Source organism: Pseudophryne corroboree, chromosome 5, assembly GCF_028390025.1.
Source record: "Pseudophryne corroboree isolate aPseCor3 chromosome 5, aPseCor3.hap2, whole genome shotgun sequence".
Lineage (NCBI taxonomy): Eukaryota > Metazoa > Chordata > Amphibia > Anura > Myobatrachidae > Pseudophryne > Pseudophryne corroboree.
Window position 1 is genome coordinate 104,885,876 of NC_086448.1, and position 25,698 is coordinate 104,911,573.

At 48.1% G+C, this 25,698-nt stretch overlaps 1 protein-coding gene across 1 annotated transcript in view; it reads left to right on the plus strand.

Moving 5' to 3' along the window:
• The window catches only part of LOC134927294 (macrophage mannose receptor 1-like), a 407,906-nt gene that overhangs the window by 207,877 nt on the left and 174,331 nt on the right, over positions 1 to 25,698 (plus strand). The window contains exons 14-15 of the mRNA XM_063921539.1: positions 5,352 to 5,439; positions 6,579 to 6,723. Of these exons, the coding sequence (XP_063777609.1) occupies positions 5,352 to 5,439; positions 6,579 to 6,723 (233 nt within the window). The remainder of the gene's footprint in view (positions 1 to 5,351; positions 5,440 to 6,578; positions 6,724 to 25,698) is intronic.

A 25,698-nucleotide genomic window follows, 5' to 3' on the forward strand; every position in this document is an offset into this window, starting at 1 on the left:
GTCCTTCTTCTTAACGAAGAAGAATCCGGCTCCTGCAGGTGAAGAAGATGGTCTGATAAATCCTTTGGTTAGATTTTCCTGTTTATAATCAGACATAGCTTGCGTCTCTGGGATGGATAGCGGATAAATTCGTCCCCTAGGAGGTGTTTTACCCGGAACCAGGACGATTGGGCAGTCCCATTCGCGATGAGGAGGTAGAGAGTCTGCTGCTTGTTTACTGAAAACATCCGCAAAGGATTGATACACCGGAGGTAGGTCGGGAAGGCTAATTGACCGGAGAGGTACAATTGAGGCTAAACAGTCCTTGGTACAAGATTTACCCCACGAAAGGACTTCCATGGTTTGCCAATTAAGTTGAGGATTATGTTTCTGCAGCCAAGGTAAACCAAGTATCACATCTTGAGAGGCTTTGGGAATCACGTAGAAGGAGAGGTATTCGGAATGGAGCACACCAACTTTTATCTTGAGACATACGGTTCGATGAGTAATTATACCATCTGGAATTCGACTTCCATCCACTGCTGTAACAGCAACTGCTGCTTCCAGAGGCATGGTTTGAACTTTAGACCGTATGACAAAGGCTGAGGAGATGAAGTTCTCGGCTGCCCCGGAATCTAGGAGGGCTGAAACTTTCACTGTAGAACTTGGAACTTTTAATTGAATAGACAAGGTCGGCTCTTTCCCAGAACGTGATTCTAAAGTAACTCTAGCTTAACCTCCCTTGGATAAGCTAGGAGCGAGAGTCTCCCAGGCCGGAGTTTGCAGGATTTAACTAAATGTTCGGAGGACCCGCAGTACATGCAGAGGTTACCCTGTCGACAACAAAGTCGTTCTTCCTCTGTGAGGCGAGAGCGTCCAATCTGCATAGGTTCTTCTGTTGTTACCGGCGACTGTGATGAAGAATCTTGTCGAGGCCTAGGATGATAACGTGGACTGGATCGCTCTGTCCTGGATTTCTCTAAACATCGCTCTCTGTAGCGTAGGTCAAGTTTGTTACAGAGAGAAATCAATTCATCCAGTTTAGTAGGCACATCCCGGATGGTTAAATCATCCTTGATTTTCTCTGAAAGTCCATTCCAAAACGCGGCGATCAAGGCCTCCTCATTCCAATTTAACTCTGAAGACAACGTGCGAAACTGAATAATATATTGACTGACAGGACGTAAACCTTGACGTAGACGGAGAATCTCCAAAGATGCTGAGGTGGTTCTGCCTGGTTCGTCAAAGATTCTCCGGAAGGATGATACGAACTCCTTGTAATTAGAGAGGATAGGATCACCTCTTTCCCATAATGGTGATGCCCACTCCAGAGCCTGACCGGAGAGGAGGGCAATAATATATGCAACCTTAGAACGAGCTGATGGGAAACTGGCGGACAACAGTTCGAACTGGATCTCGCATTGATTCAGGAATCCTCTGCAAAGATTTGGAGTTCCGTCAAACTTACTCGGAGAGGGTAACTGCAAGCGGGACGTAGGCAGCGTCACAGGAGAAGCTGTAGTGGTAACTGGGACAACCGGAGTTGGAATCTGGATTTGAGACGTTTTAATAGCCGTATGAAGAGTCTCTAAACGGTCTGCCATAGTTTGCATAAACTGCACTATTTGTGTCTGTATAGACTCCTGGTTTTCCAGACGGGAAAGGATATCTGACGTAGCACCGCCTCCTGCGAATTGGTCACTTGACGGATCCATGTGGCCAGTGCTTACTGTCAGGTCCGGGTGTTTTTGTGAATCCGTTAACCCGGGACCAACCACAGGTGTAGGTGCTGGGGTATGAAGAAAGCAGGGAGGACGAAGAAAGTTCCATTCCATATATTTATTGAAAATAACAATTCAGTAAAGTGGTAAATGGCAAGTTATTAATCACCATAGTATACTGACGTATTGCATGAATAATAGAAATAATATGCAGGATATATCTTAAAGAAAAAATAAAAGAAATGTTCATGGAATTGCGTTTAAAACAGGCTGGAGAATAAATGTTAAATTGTCCAAATATAAACAAGCTTTGATGCTGAACTGTAGAATGTGTTTAACTGGATAATGCAGACATGAAGAAATAACTGTGAGGATTTGCAATGAAGTTTTGAGAGGTAACTGAGAGACTGTGAAGAATTATCCTTGTAATGGCAACATAGAAAGTAAAAGTACTAAATTGGGTTACTTGCGAGTTCCGGAGATCACTGTGAGACTGTAGCAGATGATATAAGTGATGAACGGGTTAAATGCTGAGCAGAACAAACGAACAGCTGAAGTTAGTGGAATCCTCCAAACTCTGTATGGTTGAAAGCAGGCAGACAGGGTTTCCTCATGCAAGACTCTGGGAATCCAATTGTTACCAGTAGGTGCGTGATTAACTGACAGCACAGCGGGGAGCCGGTGGATCTTTTAGCAGTGAAGGCTGCAGACGGACCTCTGGGAACGGAGGCGATATCTGGACCACGGGAATCACACGGAATGCACGGAGAGAGCTCAGAGCTAGAGCACAGCGTTGATACAACAAAGCACTGGCCCAGAGTAACATAATCCCAGCCTACTTAAAGGCAGCACAAGCACGGGATTGGCTTACACCTGCCCACAGGTGCTTTCACAAGTGCTCTGTATTACCTATTTGGTCTCCAACATGGCCACCTCCTATACAGCAGACACACCGCAGTGCCTTAGGCCATTTGGTCCCCGCACTCACAGTTCCCAGATTCTGCATTACCTGTGCCACCGATCACGCCGCGTCCCCACACGGGCGCACAGCACCGCGAGCAACCGCACTGGCAATGGATGAACCCCAGAACCTGCAAAGGTAAGAGACCGGTTCGTGACATGTGGTCCTCAGTGAACTCGTTCATAAGGTTCTATGCCTTCGATACTTCCGCCTCCCAGGATGCCTCCTTTGGACGCCGGGTTCTTGTACCCGCTACAGTGCGTCCCCTCCCATAAGGAACTGCTTTAGGACATCCCTGATGTTATTCCCTGTGGAATACCAGTGTGCCCCGCTGCAGAAAAGGAGATTTATGGTTAGAACTTACCTTTGTTAAATCTCTTTCTGCGAGGTACACTGGATTCCACAGTGCGCCCAACCTGACGCACTTAGTTTCTTTGGGTTGGTATGGCATTAGCCGCTGATACCTTCTCCTGTCATGAGAATGTAGTGTCTGTGGCTACTAACTGTTGTCGTCTTTTACCTGCTACTGCATTGGACTGGTTAACAAAACTGAGCTCCTGTGCACGGAGGCGGGGTTATAGAGGAGGCGGTGCTGAGCATCTTGGGAACAGTCAAAGCTTTTAGCCTGTTGGTGCCTCGGATCAAGATCCTACTCTACACCCCAATGTTATACCCTGTGGAATCCAGTGTACCTCGCAGAAAGAGATTTAACAAAGGTAAGTTCTTACCATAAATCTCCTTTTTTCACCATTGTGTGATACATTGGGGTCTTTTCAATCTTTTTCCTTGTGGCCTTCAATATATCTAGGTATGCCCCTGGACTTGCTCATTGTAGTGTGGTACAAAACTGGAGGGCATTTTTTTAACATTATATAATGTGAACTGAGGCACTGTAATGAGGCACAATATGAAAGGAGAGCACTGTATATCATAATGTGATTGGGGGTACTGTGTGGCATAATGTGTACTGACAGCTCTGAAATGTGACATAGGGTAAACTTAAGCACTACTGCGATTCATAAAAGAAACTAGGGCACTACTATGGGGCATAACATTAAATAAGGCTCTACTATGGGTCAGAAAATAAACTAGGGCACTATTATAGGGTATAAAATTAACAACTGCTGCAGAGAAGTGTCTCTCTAGAAGCATTGGGACGGGGTGCCCTTCAAAATATTGCTATAGGGCCCACAAAGTTCTCGCTACGCCCCTGTGTGTATGTTACTACGCCCCCCCCTTCTCCTCGGCTCCAGTGTCTCACTATGTAACCACCCCACAGTATGTGTGTCTTCATATCCCTCCCCAGGTCCCAGTATGCATGTCTCCATGACCTCCCAGGCCTCAGTGTGTATGTTACCATACCTTCCCTAATATCCCCCTAGGCCCCTGTGTGTGTGTCATATGCACCCTCCAGGCCAAAGTGCTATATCACCATTCCCCCACTGGCACCAGTATGTGTGTCACTATATTGCCCCCATCCCTCTGTGTGTATATCACCATGCCTTCCATGGAGCCAGGGTGTATGTCAACATTTTCCCTCAGGCCCCAGTGTGTCATGCCCCCCCCCCCCCCCCCCCCCATCCCACTATGTATGGCACCATATCCCCCCAGGCCCTGTGTGTATGTAGCCATGCCTCGCATGCCACAGGGTATGTGTCGCCATGTCTCCCCCATGCCCCAGTCTGTATATCACCATATCCCCCCCAGGCTCCTGTGTGTATGTCACCATTCCCCCTCTTGATGGCCACAGGGTGTCCCACCCAGGCCACGTATAAACACTAAGGTTGGTGGTGGGATTATCTGCTAGGAAGCACCAGCCATAATCTTGCCTAGAGTACCATATTGGTTAGTGAGGGCTCTGGTTATAAGGCAGAATGTATAAAACTCAATCCTGCCCCATCCCTATCATGGAGAAGTGGACAAGTGAGAGCAGTTTCCCATAGCAATCAGCCTCTAGCTACCTTTTATCAAATACATGCCATACAATAATAGCTAGAAGCTGATTAGTTGCTATGGATGCCTTCTAAATCTGTCCACTTCTCCACTCATTAGAAGGTTTGATATATCTCCCCCACGGTTAGATTAATTTACCTTAGCTGGCCATGTGAGTAAATTAGTCAGCTGATCATTAGTAAATGTGTTGAGATGGAGTTGATAACAATCAGGGTAGATTAGTATAATAATATTTGCATCGCTGATCAAGAACTAAAAGGGACATGTACTTAGCAGTGATGAAAGTGGAGAAGTTGCCCAAGGCAACCAATCAGCTGCTCGGTTTTCTTTGATAGTATGCAAATTATAAATGTTATGTCAATGATTGGTTGCCATCCACTGGTTTACTTCTCCACTTTTATCACTGCTTAGTACGTCATCTCCCCCTTACAGAGGTGTGAGGATATTGGGGTACGACCAACTGGTCTTGTACCGTTTGTCACTATGCTGAAACTTTTGGAATATGGTGCACTGTACTTGTGATTAATTTGGGTAATTAAAATATAACTTTTATTCAATCCATGAAAATATTGCTACAAAAATGTGATGTACACAGAGTAATGTAGGTCAAGTGAAAAGAAAGAAAACAATGTAATATGTACATTGTATATGTGTTACAGTACGTGTTGTATTAGATGAAATGTATCATCTACAATTGAGCACTGCTCAGTACTATGTCATTGTTATTTTCTTTTAAGGCACATTGATGTTTACCGTCAGACCTTCTGGGTTGGCCTAGTGAGCAGTGATCCTGATGAAGGCTTTACGTGGTCAGATGGTACACCTGTAAGTAATTCATTGTATGTTGTGATTGAATTATAATATATTGTTCTTACTTTTTCAAATTATTGCTGTTTTCATATAATGTTGAGGCAGATGCCATAGTCTGTTTCATTGTTATGTTCTAAATCAGTAATCGGCAACCAGATATATTTCAGGGTTTACATGGGCGGCACATTAACCTTACATAGGACACCTATCTGTGATATTGGGGTGTAGTCACTTTGCTGACAGTGACTATGCCAAAATCAGAATGCCGACGGCATTTCAACTGTGCGGGCATTATAACTATAAACATGCCAGTAAAGCAGCAATTCTTCCAGGTGTCTCTCCAGCCTCATGCCCTCTTGTGTCCCTGTGTCTCTCCAGCCTTATACCACCTGTGTGTCTCCAGTATTAATGGCCCCCTTCCCCCATGTGCTCCCTAGTGTCTATATCATCTTTGGCCTTCCTCTGGCTCTCTCTCTGTCATCTCTGTCACTCCCTTCACTCTGATCTCTGATTTGCCACCAATCTCCCTGTCTATAAACTCTGTCCCCCCTGTTGGGTGGGGGTGTTTGTAGGTTACATAGTAAATGAGGTGGCAAAAAGACAAGTTCAACCTGTATTTAGTGGTGACTCAAGGGGTGTTGCAGATCAGTGTGGGGCAATGGAGGATCTTGCAGGGGGGCCAGATCCAAGTGCTCTCGTCCGATGCTGTATCCCCCTCCTCTTGTGGCTGCATACATAACAGTCTCAGCTGGTAATCCTTCTATTTGGCTATGATCTACCTTAGAAGATTATTATATAGATATATTTATATAATACTGATAGATAGATAGATAGATAGATAGATAGATAGATAGATAGATAGATAGATAGACTGTAGCTCCTAGATGACATTACAAAGTGTGAGAGTGGAGAAGTGGACAAATGGAGAAGTTGTCCATAGCAACCAGCTACTAACTGTCGTTTATTAAGTATATGCTATAAAAGGATAGATAGAAGCTTACTGCCTGCTATGGGCAACTTCCCAACTTCTCCACTCTTTTTAGAAGGCTTGATACACCTCCCCATAATACACTATATGTTCTGTGCTGGAGTGCCACATGGCCTTCTCTATCATTAGCTGATTAATAATATCCTTTTTCTGTGTTCTACCTTAGATGGGCTATGAGAGATGGGGATTTGGAGAGCCAAACAACCATGAGGGGGTAGAGCTCTGTGGGGAGGTGCGGACTGATTTCCGCGTGTCCTGGAATGATAGAAACTGTGACGTTCCTGCAGACTGGATCTGTGAGCTGAGAAAAGGTACAGTATGTACCGCAGAGCATATATCACTCTTTTACATGTAAACAAGGTTATTTCTGCATTAAGTGGTAAAAACAATGTATAATTGTTACATCTCTGCCATTTATTGTGTCTGGTCTGCAGTACCTCTGTGCTGCCAGAGATGCTGCTGTTCTGTGTCTGGCCTGAGGTACCTCCATGCTAGCAGAGGTGCTGTTGCCATGTGTAAGGCCTGCAGTACCTCTGTGCTGCCAGAGATGCTGCTGTTCTGTGTCTGGCCTGAGGTACCTCCATGCTAGCAGAGGTGCTGTTGCCATGTGTAAGGCCTGCAGTACCTCTGTGCTGCCAGAGATGTATTACCAGAGAGCAGTATTGTTCTATTTTTATCCCAGCTGCAGTTTATTATTGCCTTGGGTCCTGTGTATGTGTGCAGCATGCCAGCTGCAATGTATTCTGTAGTCAAGGGGTCTGGGTTGCCATTGGTCTTGCTCCTGATAATAGGCAACTTGCCCTACACAGACCTTCCGGTTATATTACTGAGATTCCTTGTGTTACCTTTTCCTGAGAACATTAGTGGTACTTCCTGTGTTACCTGAGCTCCAAACTGTGTTGCTGAGACCTAGGGGGTAATTCAGACTGCATTGCTGCAGCGGCGGCGTTCGTAGTCTGAATTACTTTGCGCAGTGCGCATGCACGGCGGGCGCACTACCCATGTGCAGCCAGCGAGATGCGAAAGCATCTCACTGGTGCAATCACTTCTGCCTGATTAACAGACAGAGGCAGTCGTGGGGTGGGAGGGGTGTGCCAACGGCGTTAGAATGCCGTTGGCGGGGCGTGGTCCGGACAACATAGGCATGTCCGGACCGTTGGGGGGAGGGCCGCGGCAGCTGCGTGATGTCACACACAGCCGCTGCGACCCAGGATGCGGCGTGTAGCCCCCTGCCAGCGCACCGGAGGTACTTGTCAGGTACCGCTTTTGGCATGCGGGGCGGAATAGCCCTGTGCTTGGTGTCCCCCCACATGTCAGAGAAACTGATCATAGATGTGTAGCACATCTACGATAAGGTCTGAATTCCTCCAATAGTCAGTGGTGCAAGTAGAAAAAATGTCTTACGGGTACTGTAATGGGTGTGGCCAAATGCCCCATGGGGCGTGGTCAATGAAAATGGGAGCATGATACACATACGGGGGGAGGGGCAGATACACATATGACCCCAATAGTGCCAGATATATATTGCCCCACAGTGCCAGATATACATTGCCCCAAAGTGCCAGATATACATTTGTCCACAGTGCCAGATATACATTGCCCCACAGTGCCAGATACACATTGCCTCACTGTGCTAGATACACAAATGCCCCCAGAGTGCCAGATATACATTGCCTCACAGTGCCAGATACACATTGCCCCACAGTGCCAGATACACAAATGCCCCCACTGTGTCAGATATACATTGCCCCCCAGTGCCAGATACAGAAATGCACCCACAGTGCCAGATACACATGTTCCCCCAGTGCCAGATATGCCCTCAGTGCCAGATACACATGTGCCCGCAGTGCCAGATATGCCCCCAGTGCCAGATACACATGTCCCCGCAGTGCCAGATATGCCCCTAGTGCCAGATACACATGTCCCCGCAGTGCCAGATATGCCCCCAGTGCCAGATACACATGTCCCCCCATTGCCAGATATGCCCCCAGTGCCAGATATGCCCCCAGTGCCAGGTATACACGAAGCTCCCCACCCCCCTGCTGCTCACCGCTGCTGCTGCTGTGCTGTCCTGTGTGAGTGTGAGGGGAGGAGAGTGCAGCCTGCGCCTCTCCTTCCCTTCAGTGTCCGGCGGGTGCGGGTGGCTCAGTTCAATTCAGCGCCGATCCGTGAGCCAATCAAAGCTCGCGTCCGCGAGCTCTGATTGGCTCACGGGCGCCACTGAATTAAACAAAGACACTGAGGGGCAGGAGAGACGCAGGCTGCACTCTCCTCCCTTCACATCAGCGGCGGTGCGGCGGTGAACAGCGGTGCGGTGGTGAGCGGCGGTGAGCAGCAGAGGGAGGGAGGGACGGGGAGCGGCGGCCAGTCGGTGTGGCGTACCCACGGCTAAATTCTTAAGGGTACGCCGTACCCGCACACTTGCACCGCTACCAATAGTCTGGGAGTTTGCTCAGCTGGTTCCAGTTCCAACCTTGCCTAGTTCTGCCTTGTCTTGCCTTGTCCGGAAACCAGGTGGCTCTCTCTAGCTAAGTAACCTTGTTTCCATGCCTTGCTGTGTTCTACCAGATTCCTAAAAGACTTTGGGAGTTATTCGGAGTTGTTAGCAAACCAAAAAAGTTATCAATTTGAACCCACCCCACCCAAATCTAACTCTCTGTGCGCGTTACATCTGCCCCACCTGCAGTGCAACATGGTTTTTCACTCATCTGCTGGTTCTCACCTGTGTTTAAAGAATTCGATGGCCAAATAGGACTGAGAATAAAAAAGCGTCCTGGTTTTTTAAAAGAAGGAAGCCTGGGGCAGGGAATGGGAGAAAGGGGGAGGGGAGGGGGAAGGGGAGGATAGAGCAGGTAGCATAGCAGCATCCTGTAGGAAAAAGGGGAGGAGAGTTACCTGGGAGGTACAAAAGACCAGGAATGCCAGGCAGGCTCCCTCTTTCATGCTGGACAAGGATCCAAGAAGGCACTCCAGGATTCAAGGAAGGATTAAGTATTTTACCTATAATCTCCCTCTCCGGCACCATTGGGATTAGCCACCCTGCGGCCCTGTTCCCCCCCATCTCAAGTTCAGCGCCCTCCACCACAGGCCGGCCCAGCATCCCCATAACTGCAGCTTCAGTACTGGCTGCGGCTCATCCCCACCATGCCCAGGCCCAAGAGGCTTGCTCCCCCCCCCAGCGGCTCATTCAAGCGAACTGCGAGCCGTCCAAGCCAGCGCGCGGCTCGGCTCCCCCGCACGGGCTCCGGTCGGCGGGACCAGTGCCTGGTTCCCCCCTCCACACTGGGCTAGCGTGCGTTGGGCCTGAGCCAGGCTCCGGTGCACTAGCCCACAGCACGCCGCACCACCTCCCCTCCCGGCGCCGAGCGATCGCGTCACGCTCAGCGCCGGCCAGCGGCAGCAGCATCCCTCGCCCCCCCGGCGCCGGGCGATCGCGTCACGCCTGGCGCCGGCCAGCGGCAGCCGCAGACCCCAGCTCCGGCGGGACTGGTTCCCCCGCCGGAGCCCGCACATACGTTCCCCACGCCACCTAGCACGGCGCAACGTAGGCAGGAGTTTCCCCCGCAGCTTACCCGCAGCGTCCACCCCCCTCACACACAGGCATCTCAGGCTGCAGTTGCGCAGCCAGCGGACGCAGAAGCACCGCAATTGGGTTAGGGGCTACAGCTGGCAGCGCTTCCCCCCCCTGGTGGCAGGCAGGGCAGCACTTCCCCCCAACCGATTACTCGCTATGGGTGAACTACTGGCCCACCGCTGCCCACCCCACCCATCAGCAACAGCAGCCCCCCGCAGAGCAGCCCCAGGCGCAAGCGCTGGATACTTTACATGTTCCCTCTGCAAGATTGCAGGTCCCAGTCAGCGAAGGACGCAACCAACCGGCCGAGGGGGCATCGTCGGATCAAGTAGCGGACGGAGCGCCGCTCGACGAGGGACAGACGGGGACTGCGAAGAAGGTCAGTCAGGCACCCTCGTCTTCAGGACCAGGTGAGCAAAAAGCTTCATCCAGCAGCAGCGCTTCGTATACAGACTCTAGCGATTCATCTAGCTCAAACAGCTTTTATAGTATCAAGGTCTATAAGCATTATATCATTACAGTATTACAGTACTAAGGTTTACGGTATAAGCATATCCTTTCAGTGTGTTGCAAACAAGGTTTACTGTGTGTCATTCTGTGAGCGTCTGCGCCACTCGTGTTCTTCTCGTGGGCACAGCGTCCGCTACGCTAATAACGTAGCATTACGGTAGTCGGCCGCCTATAGCGTGCTCGATACCAAACGTAAACCCGCGAGCGTACGCGTCGCTTGTGCGTTGCGCTCACGGTCTAGCGGCTGCCTACGCTAAGTGCGTACTATTACGGTACCCCGTACGCCAATTGCGTACTGAGTCTCTTGCAAATATATAGTGAATGTTATAAGGAAAAGAATAGGCTTTATCAATTTTAGCAATTCAGAAACAGCCAGTTCCGGCTTCCCACATTAACTCAGACCCAGTCGTACCTTCTCGCCAGCCCATTACCCGCAAGGGGCGAACCCTTTCTAATAATTTATTCATTTAATTTCTTTTATTGTATTGCTTCTGCGCTGTGGCTTAGTTGGTTAAAGCGCCTGTCGGGTAAGCAGGCCTCAATGCTTTCTTATAATGAGCATAATGAGTGAAACACCTGCGAAGAAAATATATGTGGAAGCTTAAGATAATCACTCCAGCCTGGGAGTTTGTTTTTAATGACAAACACATGGCACATCTACACAGTGAGGGGGTCACGGCGGCGTATAGTGGGTAATAGGGTCATAAGGGGCAATGTAGTATGGGTCAGGGGTTACATTGCTGAGTCAGGATACACTGCAGCGTATAAGGTATGATAGGGTATATATGTGACGACATGTGATGACCCAGCCAGCGCGTCGTGTCGCACAGTGGTAAAAGACACGTGGTTACTTTCCTAGCCCTGGTCCTACACATGGACTACACTAATTGCTGATCTGTATTTGGCTATATACTAGGCAATATTGTATTATATTGTATGATGTTATTGTTACAAGGGTACAGTTATGTTTTATCTGTTATATTAGGAATATGCAGTTTATTTGGTTATAATATATGCAATTGTGTTAGGTTATCTGTTACCCTTTAGATAATGTATTTATGTTAGACCTAGTTTCCTATTGTTTTCATACCCCACAGAGGACCTCAGAGGGTGAGTCATATAAGGTACCATTGTCTATGTTTGTTCACTCCCTATTGTCCAAAAGTGAGCTGACCAGACAGGGTGGCTCTCTGAATGATGTAATCACCTTGATTAGAATATGTATTGTATTCCAATGCTGTAAGATCCTAAAACAGAGAGAGAGAGAGGCAGGAGACTGACTAAGGAGTAATGTTCTGTCAGGAGTTCCAGGAGGTAAAACACAATATAGTACAAATCAGTAGTATCACCGATGGCGGTGCCGCGGGAGGGTATTACACACGGGCTAACAGGTATGAGGCAAGGATAGCGAGATACGAGATAACGCCATAAACGTATATGGCGGTGTATAGGGCAAATTGGTGATATCCAGCGGGTATAGAAGTGATGTACCAATACAGTAATGTCATTGCCACGTGTGTATAATGCAGTATATGGAACGTACTGGTGATATAATATACAGCATAATGATTAGTGGCGGCATTGCTGCGGGAGCATATTTTAGCATGCTAGGTACACTAGCGGGTTAATAAAAGTACAATACCAGAACGATAGGCCGGGGGTATATAGCAGACTATAGAGGGGAATAGCGATAAATGATACAATATAAGGCAGAACAGTCATCACATTGCCGTGACCATGTCTTATTGTATTGTAGGAGGTATATAGCGGGCAGTATAATGCAGATCAGCTTCGCAGGCTGGCCGAATTTAGGTGGCAGTCTAGGAGGTATAATATCAATATGTATAAATAAGGGAGCAGGGGGGCAGTGACACACCATAACTTTCATATTAGCCGTTTTTTCTGTATTACCCGTGGCTTTAGCATGATTATTATTAGTATTACATTTATTGGGAAGGCGCCACAGGCGATTGGCAAGGCCTTGCATAGGGCATACATTAGAGCAATGCTGGATACACAGAACATTGCGATGTGGTAACAAAAGCCAAAAAAAAAAAAAAAAACAGGTCAGGGTAAGGGAGGTCCCCCGGAATGTTTAACAATAAGCACCACAGCTCTCATAGCGCAGTACAGCCCAGCACTACACAGGGCAACTACCGCTGTCCTAAACGCATGGTTTAATCCCCTGGTATTACATGGTTCGTTATATAAGGATAACCGCTTAGGGCAAATAAGTCGTTCTATAACCAGACTGTAACACAAAATGCAAGGCAAAGCAAGTAGCGGTAGCGATCACAGTAAATAACCATCAAAGCTACTTTAGTGAACGTGCAATATGACGGTCACTTATGGTATCATAATAAGGTAGACAGGACAGAAGGAGAAGGAAAGCAAAGGGGAAAAGGCGCAAAGCAGAGTATTTAAGGGCTGAATAGAACCTTGTCGCTGCACAAAGTAGGGGTCAATGATGCATGTGCCTTAGCGGTATACGGGATAACCACGTAGGATAACTATAGTCTGGCGCAAGGCGTGAATAACAATTCAGCGTAAACGCACCAGTTATGGGGCAAGGGTTAGCATTACGGCCTCACAGCACTGACGTCATGGGTTCAATTCCAGTAAGAGCATTCTTTGTGGAGTTTGTATGCTCTTTCGGGTGTCTTAATTCATACGACAGTCGCTAGGTATAGATCATAGTGCGCTATATGATGAGTATACCTAACCGGATTGAACCATACCATAAATACATAGTGTAACATCTCTTTACCAATATGCCGTGAGTACCGATTTCGGATAAGGGGGGATCAACCCATTGGGGAATAGGGAAGGATACTTCAGTTGGAGGCTCAGCAAGGTATTAGCAAGCCAACCTTATATACATTTAGCATGAGTTTTACATGAAGACAGCTTCTCGGGTTCGCAAGGTCGCAGGTAACGCAAAGTTGCAGTGGTCGACAGCAGGCCAAAAATATGCCAGGAATGCCCGCGGTTGTCCAGGCAATCGACAGGCGCCTGGGAATTAACAGTTTTATGAGTTTGGTAAAAAGTCCAAGCATGTTCTGGTAGGCGCTGAGCAATATATATATATGGGCAAGGGCAAGAAAATTAATCTTCACGAATGAAAACCAGTCAGAGCAGAAGCCCAGTCCCTGGATGAGAGGGTAAGGATGCGGAGAGGGCTCGCAGTAAAGGTATGTCCATGGCCACAGGGCATGGTAGGTAGCTGCGGCCAGGCAAGGATCCTGGGGATAATTAAAAAGCGTTCGTATAAGCACCTATACAGTACAAACTAACATTGACTTCTACTTCACAGGGTAATCTCTATCAGCAGATTTCCACTAGACAGCCACAAGATCCTTATAGAGCTAAAGAGTTTGTCAGGATTGCCCAAGGAGGAGCCAGGAAAGCCTTTCGGCAACAGGCTGGGAGTTTTTAAGTCCCAGGGATAAAAGTCATTTAAACAGTCCCACTGGGGCGGAATTACAAGAGAGATTAGGTGCAGGGAGCCTACATTCACCCGAGTCCGATTGCGACACCTTTACTGGTGAAGTAAGCTCCCTGAGTGTCTTTTGGGAAACCCAAGGCATTATGCTGCCCGCCGCGTTGGGGGAATGAAGGACTTTCCAATTTTGCCCTCAAAGAGGTTTTGTGGTTTTCACCTTCATATGGGTCACCCAAAAGCACTGTTCATGCTAGGCCATGCGGGTACGGTTGGCAGGTCACTCCGATAGCTAGCGGGCAGCAGGCATAGGGCAGCTGGTAAACATCTGGGCAGGCATGGGAGACAGAAGCAGTGGCCCCTAGGGGCCCTCAGTTTATCAAGCAGGGCTCCTCAGTGCAATAGGAATTGTTTTTATTTTCGGTGGTGGCACCGGCAGGCCATTTTTGAGTTTAATTTGGCAAGAAACTTAGTGGGCAAAAGGCTCTATTTGTCTTAGTCTGATGGAGACGGACAGCAGTGTGCATAGATGGTCGCAGCGGGTGGCGGGCCTTGGTTCTAGGAACCAGGCTATGGCGGCAAGCAGTGCTCCTCGGCAGTCTGTAGTAGCGCAACGTCGGTTGGCCGGCACTTCCCCCAGATACTCGGCGAGTTTGTCGTGGCCTCAAGGGCCGACATGGTCGTCATCTTAAGGGTGGACCGGTGCTATGCCAATGGTGGGAAGTGGTACCGCTCAGCTAACTTGCGCAAGGGCGGGAATTAGGTTCCGCCCCGTTGTTTAATTTAAGAGAAATTTAATATGTAGGCTGTAGCCGGGGGTACGCACTGCTTTCTCGCCACCCACTTCTAGAGTACCAATTCTAATTCGATCAATAAATTTGGCTGTGACCTTTTAAATCGCAATTCAGTTGTCCGAGTGATTATTGGGGTGAAAAGGTGGTAGGGGGTGAGGGGCGAGAGCATTTAATAAAATCAATGGACGGCTTAAAGAATTCGATGGCCAAATAGGACTGAGAATAAATAAGCGTCCTGGTTTTTAAAAGAAGGAAGCCTGGGGCAGGGAATGGGAGAAAGGGGGAGGGGAGGGGGAAGGGGAGGATAGAGCACGTAGCATAGCAGCATCCTGTAGGAAAAAGGGGAGGAGAGTTACCTGGGAGGTACAAAAGACCAGGAATGCCAGGCAGGCTCCCTCTTTCATGCTGGACAAGGATCCAAGAAGGCACCCACCCTCCCGCCCATGTGGTAGGGCAATTGGCCCTGGTATTTAGGAATTAATCTGTTTTTATTTTCGGTGGTGGCACCGGTAGGCCAGTCCAGATTTTTAATTATCACCAGGGCAAAGGTGAGGTAACTGGAATTTTGAAATTAAGTTTTATGTCCGGTGGAGGCACCGTCAGGCCATTTCGGGCTTTAATTATGGTCTGGCAAAAGAGGTCCAGCAGGCGCGGCAAGCAGTGCTCCTCGGCAGTCTGTAGTAGCGCAACGTCGGTTGGCCGGCACTTCCCCCAGATACTCGGCGAGTTTGTCGTGGCCTCAAGGGCCGACACGGTCGTCATCTTAAGGGTGGACCGGTGCTATGCCAATGGTGGGAAGTGGTACCGCTCAGCTAACTTGCGCAAGGGCGGGACTTAGGTTCCGCCCCGTTGTTTAATTTAAGAGAAATTTAATATGTAGGCTGTAGCCGGGGGTACGCACTGCTTTCTCGCCACCCACTTCTAGAGTACCAATTCTAATTCGATCAATAAATTTGGCTGTGACCTTTTAAATCGCAATTCAGTTGTCCGAGTGATTATTGGGGTGAAAAGGTGGTAGGGGGTGAGGGGCGAGAGCATTTAATAAAATCAATGGACGGCTTAAGTATAGTGCCACACTTCAGTCTCCATAGTCTGCTATCAGTACACTGAAAATATTTATTTGGTAAAACCATGCTGCACTGCAGGTGGGGAAGATGTAATATGTGCACAGAGATCTAGATTAGGGTAGAGTGTGTTAAAACTGACTTCTAAATTGCAGAGTAAAAATAAAGCAGCCAGTATTTACCCTGCTCAGAAACAATATAACCCACCCAAATATAAATCTCTCTGCACATGTTACATCTGCCCCACTTAGAGTGCAACATGGTTGTGCCCATTAGTGTGCTTTTTTTGGTTTGCTAACAAACCTGAATAAAGCCTTTAGTCACTCCTGACACCACAATATTCCACAGTCAAGTCTGGTATACTATTTCCATGCCACCCTGCATCTGCCTGCACCTACAACTCCAGTACACAGTGTTTCATGCCAGACATAATAGGCAGGTGAATCGTAATAATTATATGGTATGTTGCTTAAGTGACTTATACTATAACATGTCATGAACATAAGAAAAAAGAAAATCCTTGTCCCAATGATAGAAAATAACACATATTTCATGCGACAGGTCACTAACACAATGCAGACATTGCTGCTAGTGGTGCATTTGCAGCAGATTTGCATCACTGTCTTTAGTATATATACAGTATGTTACAGCAGCCTCTAAGTTAATACAAAGAGAGGAAGCTCCTGGCTGCATGGCAATATTTTTAGGGCCATCAGAGCCTGTCCTAGGCATAGGCAACCTAGGTAAATTCTTTGTCGCGTTTGGAGGACTAGAATAACTGCAGGGGCTGATGCATGGCAGCTGCATTTTTATATTGTACTTTTAGTTTTTGACTAATTCAGCTCAGCATGTATGAGTGAGGGGTACTGTGTGCTGGCCGGGTGAGGGGTGATGGGTGCTGCTGGGTGAGGGGTGCTGTGCTGGGAGAGGGGTCCTTTATGAGTGGTGCTGGATGAGGATTGATGTGGGTGAGGGGTGATGGGTGTTGCTGGCTGCTGCTGTGATCTGTACTGCTGGGTGATGGGTGTTGTGCTGGAAGAGGGGTGGGTTAGAGGCAGATTTAGCGGTGGTGCTAGGGGACATCAGCAAAACTCTTATATAGGTCATGAAATTAGTTAAGGCCAACTTTGAAGGCCATAACTAGGGATGTGAGAGTGGTGCTGTTGCCCTGGGCACAGGGTTCTAGAGACCGAACCATCGCTACCCCACAGATCCTGTATTTGTCCTGCACCCTGCAACCAGTAGCACTGCTGCAAAGATGGCCACTCCTGGCATGCAGCCTGTAAAGCCGTCCAGTGCGTTCTTAGGATGCTCTGTGCAGTTCTCTACTTCCTGGTGTCAGCAGCTCCGCCCCCTTGAAGTTAAATCACATGTTTTGGGGGCCAGGATAGGGCAGCATAGAGCCATGCATCCGACACTTATATTGATGGTGATTTCTGGGGTTCTGCGCAAGCCAAGGCAGTGGTGTAAAAAGGGTGCGGCAAGCAGGGCACCTGGGTGTAGATGAGAGGGGGGTGCCTGTGTGGGTGGTCATTCCGAGCTGTTCGCTCGCTAGCTACTTTTAGCAGAAATGCAAACACAAAGCCGCCGCCCTCTGGGAGTGTATCTTAGCATAGCAGAATTGCTAGCGAAAGATTAGCAATTCTGCTATTAAGTATTTCCTTGCAGTTTCTGAGTAGCTCCAGACCTACTCCTAGATTGCGATCACCACAGTCCGTTTAGTTCCTGGTTTGACGTTACAAACACGCCCTGCGTTCGGCCAGCCACTCCCGCGTTTTCTGCTGGCACGCCTGCGTTTTTTAGCACACTCCCGGAAAACGCTCAGTTACCACCCAGAAACACCCACTTCCTGTCAATCATTCCCCGATCAACAGAGCGACTGAAAAGCTTTGTTCGCCCGTGAGTAAAATAGCATAGTTTTGTGTAAAATTGCTTAGCGCGTGCGCCCTGCTGTGCATGCGCAGAACTGCCGGATTTTAGCCTATTAGCAATACTGCTAGAAATAACAGCGAGCGAACAACTCAGAATGACCACCATGGTTGGACTCCTATAGAAGGAGACGCAGTTAGGACTTTAGCATATAAAATCAGGGAGATCTGTGAGTGACCAGATCCCGACTCCACCATTTTACAGCCGGACTTCACTGGAAAGGACGCCACCAGTGCTGCTAGTGGTCTTCATTTGCCTGAAAATCCCTGTAGTCTCCATGCCAAAATCCTCACTGAAGATGGCCTGAGTCTTGTCCGTGAATGGCTCCCGGGTTTGGCAACCAGAGAAGGCGGAGGTTTGCTTGATGCTGTGTTCCGAGCGGAAGGTAGACAGTGATTGCAGGTTAATGAAAACAGGTGCTGGTTGCGGTGACTGCATGGAGTGATGAGTAAGGTGAGGCCTTGTTGGTACTTTGATGTGGCTGCTGGTGATGCTCCCTCTTCCCCGGGCTTATATAAGGATTCCCTCCCAGCAACATCTCCTGCCCCAACTTTACTTAGCCGCCTGCAGCATCTCTCTGTGGAAAGCTTCTGTTTTGAAAAGTGGCTCCTAGACCCCTGTGTCCCTGGGGGGATTTCCAGCTCTGATACACTGAGGACAGGACATGTACCAATCACTGACATCCTCTGTTATTGCTCTATCTCTATCTAGCCCCCCCACCCCCACCCTTAGCGTGTCCCAGGGCCAGCCGGAGCTTAATTTTTTTTGGTAAGCAAATATAGAATTTTGCGTCCCTTGAAGGGATAAGCTTTCTAAAAGGACAGCAGCGTGCAGTGCAAAAATGGGTGTAGTCTCACAAGATGGGGGGGGGGGGGGGGGGGGGGGATTGTGGTCACACAATTGTCCTCCCAAGAGTACAGTGAGATAGTGGGTGACTGGGTAGGCAGGGCTGACAGAGAGATAATAGGTGATTGGGGAGGCATGGGTGGCAGGAAATCGTGGGTGACCCCCACCCCCAAGCAGTCCCTACTGCTCACATTCAGCCTCATGTTCCTAATACCAGTATATGAACATTAAACGGAACAGAAATAAGCAACACATTCACATACTTAAAAATAAAACATGCCCAGTCGGACTGGTAGTATTTCTGTCACTGGTGTGCTTACAAGAGTTAAAATCAAGGTACTCAGTTAATTTATGTATGGGTTAAACCAAGGTACTGTCAGAGGAGGTGTAGCAAGATGTCATGGTGCCTGGAGCAAGGTATGTTCTGGCGCCCCCTCCCCTGTACTGAATTGGGGGCGTGACCACCAGGGCCGGTTCTAGACCTTGTAGCAACTTGGGTGAAAGTTTCCTTTGGCGTCCCCCCACCTCCACACACACACAATACTAGGCTAAACATAGTGCGCGCCAAAGGCGCGGGCCAAAAAATAGGAGCATGGCTTCATAGGGAAGGACACAGTTATGCCCCACGTAGTTATGGACCCAGTAGTTGTGCCCCATGTATATGTGCCCAGAGTTGTTGTCCCACCTGTAGCTGTGCCCCCTGTAGATTTGCCCCCTGTAGCTGTGCCCCCTGTAGATTTGCACCCAGTAGTTGTACCCACTGTAGATTTGCCCCCAGTAGTTGTGCCCCCTGTAGCTGTGCCCAGAGTATTTGTGCCCCTAGTAGTTGTGCCCACTGTAGCTGTTCTCCCTGTAGATTTGCACCCAGTAGCTGTGCCCCCTGTAGATTTGCCCCTAGTAGTTGTGTCCCCTGTAGCTGTGCCCAGAGTAATTGTGCCCCCAGTAGCTGTGCCCAGAGTGATTGTGCCCCCTGTAGTTGTGCCCCCTGGTAGCGCCGCTTACAAAGAAAAAAACAAATAAAAACAATACTCAACCCTGTCCCGCTCCTGCGTCCCGACTGCTGCTGCTCCGTCTCCGCAGTCCCTCTGCGTCTGGCCGCGTCTCCGCCCATCTGACGTCATGACGTCAGACGCCCGTGCATGTGAGGTCACGACGTCACAGGCAAGGGAGCGCGGAGGGAGGGAGAGAGCTGACGCAGCTCAGGCTCTCAGCTGTCAGTGACTGACAGCTGCGGCTGGGAGCTGCATGCGGGCAGGCGGCGCCCTGTACTGGCGCCGGGCGCCTGGAGCTCGAGCTCCACCGGAACCACCCTCCCTACGCCCCTGGGTACTGTACTCAATTTTTGTAAGCAAGGAGTGGTATCCCTTAACTGGTTACTAAAGATGGTCCTGGGGGCAAAATGTTTAGGAGAGGGCACCTGAAATCAAAATCTTTCACAATGTTAAAAAAGGGATAGAGGTGTCACCTTAAAAAGCAACATATCAGTGTCCAAAAAAATAGGATTTTAATTACCTATCGGTAAATCCTTTTCTTGTAGTCCGTAGAGGATACTGGGGTCCACATTAGTACCAAGGGGTATAGACGGGTCCACTAGGAGCCATGGGCGTTTTAAGAACTTGATAGTGTGAGCTGGCTCCTCCCTCTATGCCCCTCCTACCAGACTCAGTCTAGTAAACTGTGCCCGAGGAGACGGACATACTTTGAGAGAAGGATATGAAAGGACAGTGGTGAGATTCCAAACCAGCACACACAAACTAGAGGAAAACCAAGTTAACCAAACTTTAAACCAGGAACAGCAACCGCTGAACCAACAATACTTAACCAAGTAACAGTGCCCAGTATCCTCTACGGACTACGAGAAAAGGATTTACCGGTAGGTAATTAAAATCCTATTTTCTCTTACGTCCTAGAGAATACTGGGGTCCACATTAGTACCATGGGGATGTACCAAAGCTCCCAAACCGGGTGGGAGAGTGCTGAGGTTCCTGCAGAACTGATTTACCAAACAGAAGGTCCTCAGAGGCCAAAGAATCGAACTTGTAGAATTTAGCAAACGTGTTCGAACCTGACCAAGTAGCTGCTCGGCAGAGCTGTAAAGCCGAGACACCCCGGGACAGCCGCCCAGGAAAAACCCACCGACCTAGGAGAGTGGGCCTGTACAGATTTTGGACACGGCATATCTGCCGTGGAATAAGCTGCTGGATAGTAAGCCTGATCCAGCGTGCAATTGTCTGCTTTGAAGCAGGACACCCAATTTTATTGGGATCATAGAGAACAAACAGCGAGTCCGACTTTCTGTGACAAGCTATCCGCTTCACATAGATCTTCAAAGCCCTCACAACATCCAAGTAGCAGAGGTGTTGGTAACCACCGGAACCACAATAGGTTGGTTGATATGAAACGCAGACACCACCTTTGGAAGAAATTGCTGACGAGTTCTGAGTTCAGCTCTATCTTCATGAAAAATCAAATAGGGGCTTTTGTGAGACAACGCCCGCAGCTCCAACACACGCCTCGCAGAAGCCAAGGCCAACAGCATGATGGCCTTCCACGTAAGAAACTTGGCGTCAACGTCCTGTAAAGGCTCAAACCAATCCGATTGCAGGAACTGCAACATCACGTTGAGATCCCAAGGTTCCGTAGGAGGCACAAAGGGCGGTTGAATGTGCAGAACCCCCTTCAAAAATGTCTGAACCTCTGGGAGAGAAGCCAGTTGTTTCTGGAAGAAAATGGATAAGGCCGAAATCTGGACTTTTATGAAGCACAAACGTAAGCCCACGTCCACACCTGACTGCGGAAAAAAGAGAAAACTTCCCAGTTGAAACTTCACCGCAGGAAATTTCCTGTTCTCACACCAAGAGACTTATTGTTTCCAAATACGGTGGTAATGTTTAGACGTTACCCCCTTTCTGGCTTGAATCTGGGTTGGAATAACCCTATCCGGGATCAATTTCCGGGCTAGAATTTGATGCTCAACCTCCATGCCGTCAAACGTAGCAGCGGTAAGTCTTGATAAACAAACGGCCCCTGTTGGAGAAGGTCCTCGCGAAGAGGTAGAGGCCATGGGCCCTCTAGGAGCATCTCCAGTAGATCCACATACCAGGCCCTTCTTGGCCAGTCCGGAGCAATGAGAATTGCTTGAACCTTTTCCCTTTTTATTCTTTTGAGAATCTTTGGGATCAATTGGAGTGGTGGAAACACGTACACCATCTGGTAGACCCATGGAGTCACCAGAGCGTTCACCGCCACTGCTTGTGGGTCCCTCGACCTGGAACAATACCACTTGAGCTACTTGTTGAGATGAGAGGCCATCATGTCGATTTGTGGAATTCCCCACCGATGTGTCAAGCACCTGAACACTGGTCATGTCTGCTGAGGAAGTCTGCTTCCCAGTTGTCTGCTCCCGGAATGAAGATCTCAGACAATGCCACAGCGTGTCTTTCTGCCCAGAGGAGAATCCTTGTTACCTCTGACATTGCTTCTCTGCTCTTCGTTCCACGCTGTCGGTTTATGTACGTTACTGCTGTCACATTGTCTGACTGAACCTGAATGGCTTGATCTTGAAGAAGATATGATGCCTGTAGAAGGGCGTTGTATATGGCAATTAGTTCCAGAATGTTGATTGGAAGAATGGCTTCCTGACTTGACCATCTTCCTTAGAACTGTTCCTCCTGGGTGACTGCTCCACAACCTCTGAGGCTTGCGTCTGTGGTTAGCAGAATCCAATTTTGAATCCTTCGGTCAGGTGAGAAGTCTGAAGCCACCACAGAAGAGAAATCCTGGCTTTTGGCGACAGACGGATCCTCTGGTGCATGTGAAGATGCGATCCGGACCATTTGTCCAACAGATCCAGCTGGAAGGGACTTGCGTGAAACCTTCCGTACTGCATCGCCTCGTAAGCTGCCACCATCTTCCCCAGAAGGCGAATGTATAGATGCACCGATATCCGGGTTTGTCTTAGAACATTCCGCACTATAGACTGGATCACCAATGCCTTTTCAAATGGCAGGAACACCTTCTGTGCCTCCGTATCCAGTGTCATCCCCAGGAACGGAAGCCTCCGTGTTGTTTCCAGATGAGATTTTGGTAGGTTCAGAATCCACCCGTGATTCTGGAGCAATCGGGTTGAGAGGGCAATGTTGTCCAACAACCTCTCCCTGGATGGTGCTTTATTAGCAGATCGTCCAGGTATGGTATTATGTTCACTCCCTGTTTGCAGAGGAGAAACATCATCTCTGCCATTACCTTGGTGAACACCCTCAGTGCCGTAGAGAGGCCAAATGGCAGGGCCTGGAACTGGTAGTGACAGTCCTGTAAGGCAAACCTTAGATAAGCTTGATGAGGCGACCAAATCGGAATATGAAGGTACGTATCCTTGATATCCAGAGACACCAAGAATTCCCCTTCCTCTAGACCTGAGATCACCGCTCTCAGAGACTCCATCTTGACCTTGAACACCCGTAAGTACGGGTTCAGCGACATGAGATTTAAAATGGTCCTTACCAAACCGTCCGGTTTTGGAACTACATACAGGTTGGAATAATAACCCTGACCTTGTAGCTGAAGTGGAACTGGAACAATGACCTGAGTCTGTACCAGTTTCAGAATTGCTTCCTGTAAAGTCATACTTGCTTCTTGAGAAGCTGGTAAGCCTGATTTGAAGAATCTGTGAGATGGGAGTTCCTGAAACTCCAGTCTTTAGCCCTGGGCTATAAGATCTTTGATCCAGGGATCCTGGCATGACGTTGCCCATATGTGACTGAAGATTCTCAAACGGGCTCCCATCTGCCTGTCTTCCAGGCAGTGTGATCCACCATCATGCTGAAGGATTAAGGGAAGCAGAACCGGGGTTCTGTTCCTGCGAACCTGCAGTTGCTGGTTTTCTGGGTTTACCTCTATTGCTTTTAAAGGCCATTGAAGAACCTTTGGTTTTGTTTTTAAACTTCGCTGCAGAGTCGGAGCAGTGTAGAATTTCCTAGCCAGGGGAGCTGCGGAAGGAAGGTATGTAGACTTACCCGCCGTAGCCTTGGATATTCATGTATCCAGCTCATCTCCAAAAAGGGCTTCACCTGTGAAAGGTAGGCTTTCCACGCCTTTCCTGGAATCCGCATCCACAGTCCACTGGCGTAGCCACAAGCCCCTGCGTGCTGACACTGCCATGGCAGTGGTGCGTGTATTGAGTAAACCAATTTCCTTTATGGCCTCCACCATAAAGTTAGCAGAATCCTGTATGTGTTGTAGGAGTAAAATTATCTCCCCCCTGGACAAGGAATTTAAACCATCAGTTAGATTACCTGACCATTTTGCAATTGCCCTAGAGATCCATGCACAAGCTATAGTGGGTATCGGGGCCACCCCCGGAGCTGTGTACAGAGATTTGAGAGTGGTCTCAATCTTGCGGTCTGCAGCAACCTTCAAGGAAGCTGCCCCAGGAACATGTAAAACTATCTTACGAGACAGCCTAGAAATTGATGTGTCAACTATCGGTGGGTTTTCCCATTTTTTCTTATCATCCTGAGGAAACGGGAAGGATGTGAGTAACCGTTTTGGGACCTGAAACCTCTTGTCAGGATTTACCCAAATTGCTCCAAATAGGGAATTTAATTCCTTAGATGTAGGGAAAGTAGCTGAGGAATTCTTTTTCACATTAAAATAAGATTCCTCCTCTGATATCTTAGCAGGGATGTGCAGGACGTCTCTAATAGCTTCTATCAGGGCTTGTATTCCCTGTGACAAATCTGCATCCCCCCCTCCCGAGTCCACCTCACCCTCCTCTGGGTCTGATACATCATTATCATCTGTATCAGCCTACATGATTTGGGCCAGGGTACGCTTCTGTGGACAAATAGCAGGGATCTGAGATGCTGGAATGACCACTGAATCTCTATTCATCAGGTCATCAACAGATTGCCTTAAGTATTGCGTCTCCTTCTAATTTTGGGATTAATTTATTTGAAATATTTGAAATCATCCCTTTTAATGAATCTAACCATACTGATTCAGATCCACTAGCCAGAGAATGTGTACTATCCTGAGTACACGGCAATGAGCCCCCAGATTGAGAGACACACTCTGCTGTGCATGAAACACACTCCTTTAACATAGTAAATGTAAAAGAACACACACACATACAGTCATGAATAGGTTAAAAGCACAGTTAACCCACCCAGATGAGCAGTAAAAGTAAAGATGGTGATGATGACACAATAAAAATTGAGGATGCTTGGGTGGAAGTGGAATAAGATGAGGTGGGTATTTGTGTACTATCTGACACTTATGAGGCTGTTGATTTATGTTGTTTGTGTAAGTCAGCCACCAGTGGCAGCAGTTCTTGCCCTTGATAAAAAAAAGACAGCCATTGTGATGCCTGGGCATAAAACCAAAAAAGCCACCTTTGTGTGGGATTATTTTTACCCAAATCCTGGCAATGTTTGTGAAGGCACCTGCTCCATTTGTGAGGCCAAAGTCAGTAGAGGTAGTAACGTTAACCATCTAGACACCTCCTCCATGTTATGTAATTTGCGGTGAGTTCATGATTATTATTTTTTTACAAAAATATTATGTAATTAACACCTTCATCATGAACCTCTTCATTAGTGATCAGAGGTAGTCCTTCCAAAAAGGTTTAAGGGGGCCCAAACAAACCAAGCACTTCAGCCACAAAAGTGGCAGTTTCTGTCGCTGACTTGCCTGGTTTGTTAAACTGCATGTGCTCTTTCATATCCAACATTCAAGTGGGTGGGAGGGCCCAAGTACAATGCCATCTTGCACCACTTTTCATTATGGGCTGTATTTTTGGAAGGCATTAGGCCTGGTCTTTGCATTACTAATTTGCAACATATTTTTAACAGATATATATGCTGTGTGTTTGTGCAGCTGCTTTGTTGCTTTGTTTAGCCAGCCAGCCTTTGGCCAATATCGGTGAAGAATAATGTGAGGTGGTTAAAATTGAGTGGAACTGAGTGGAAATTAATGTTATTGAGATTAATAATACTGTAGAAGGAAAAAAAGACCCACATTATCTGATTTTAGCAGTTTTTGAATAAAAATACAGATCAAATACCAAGACATCGGGTTCGACACACATCTCTACTTCCTCCTGATCTGTCTGGTTACCTCCACAGAAACAT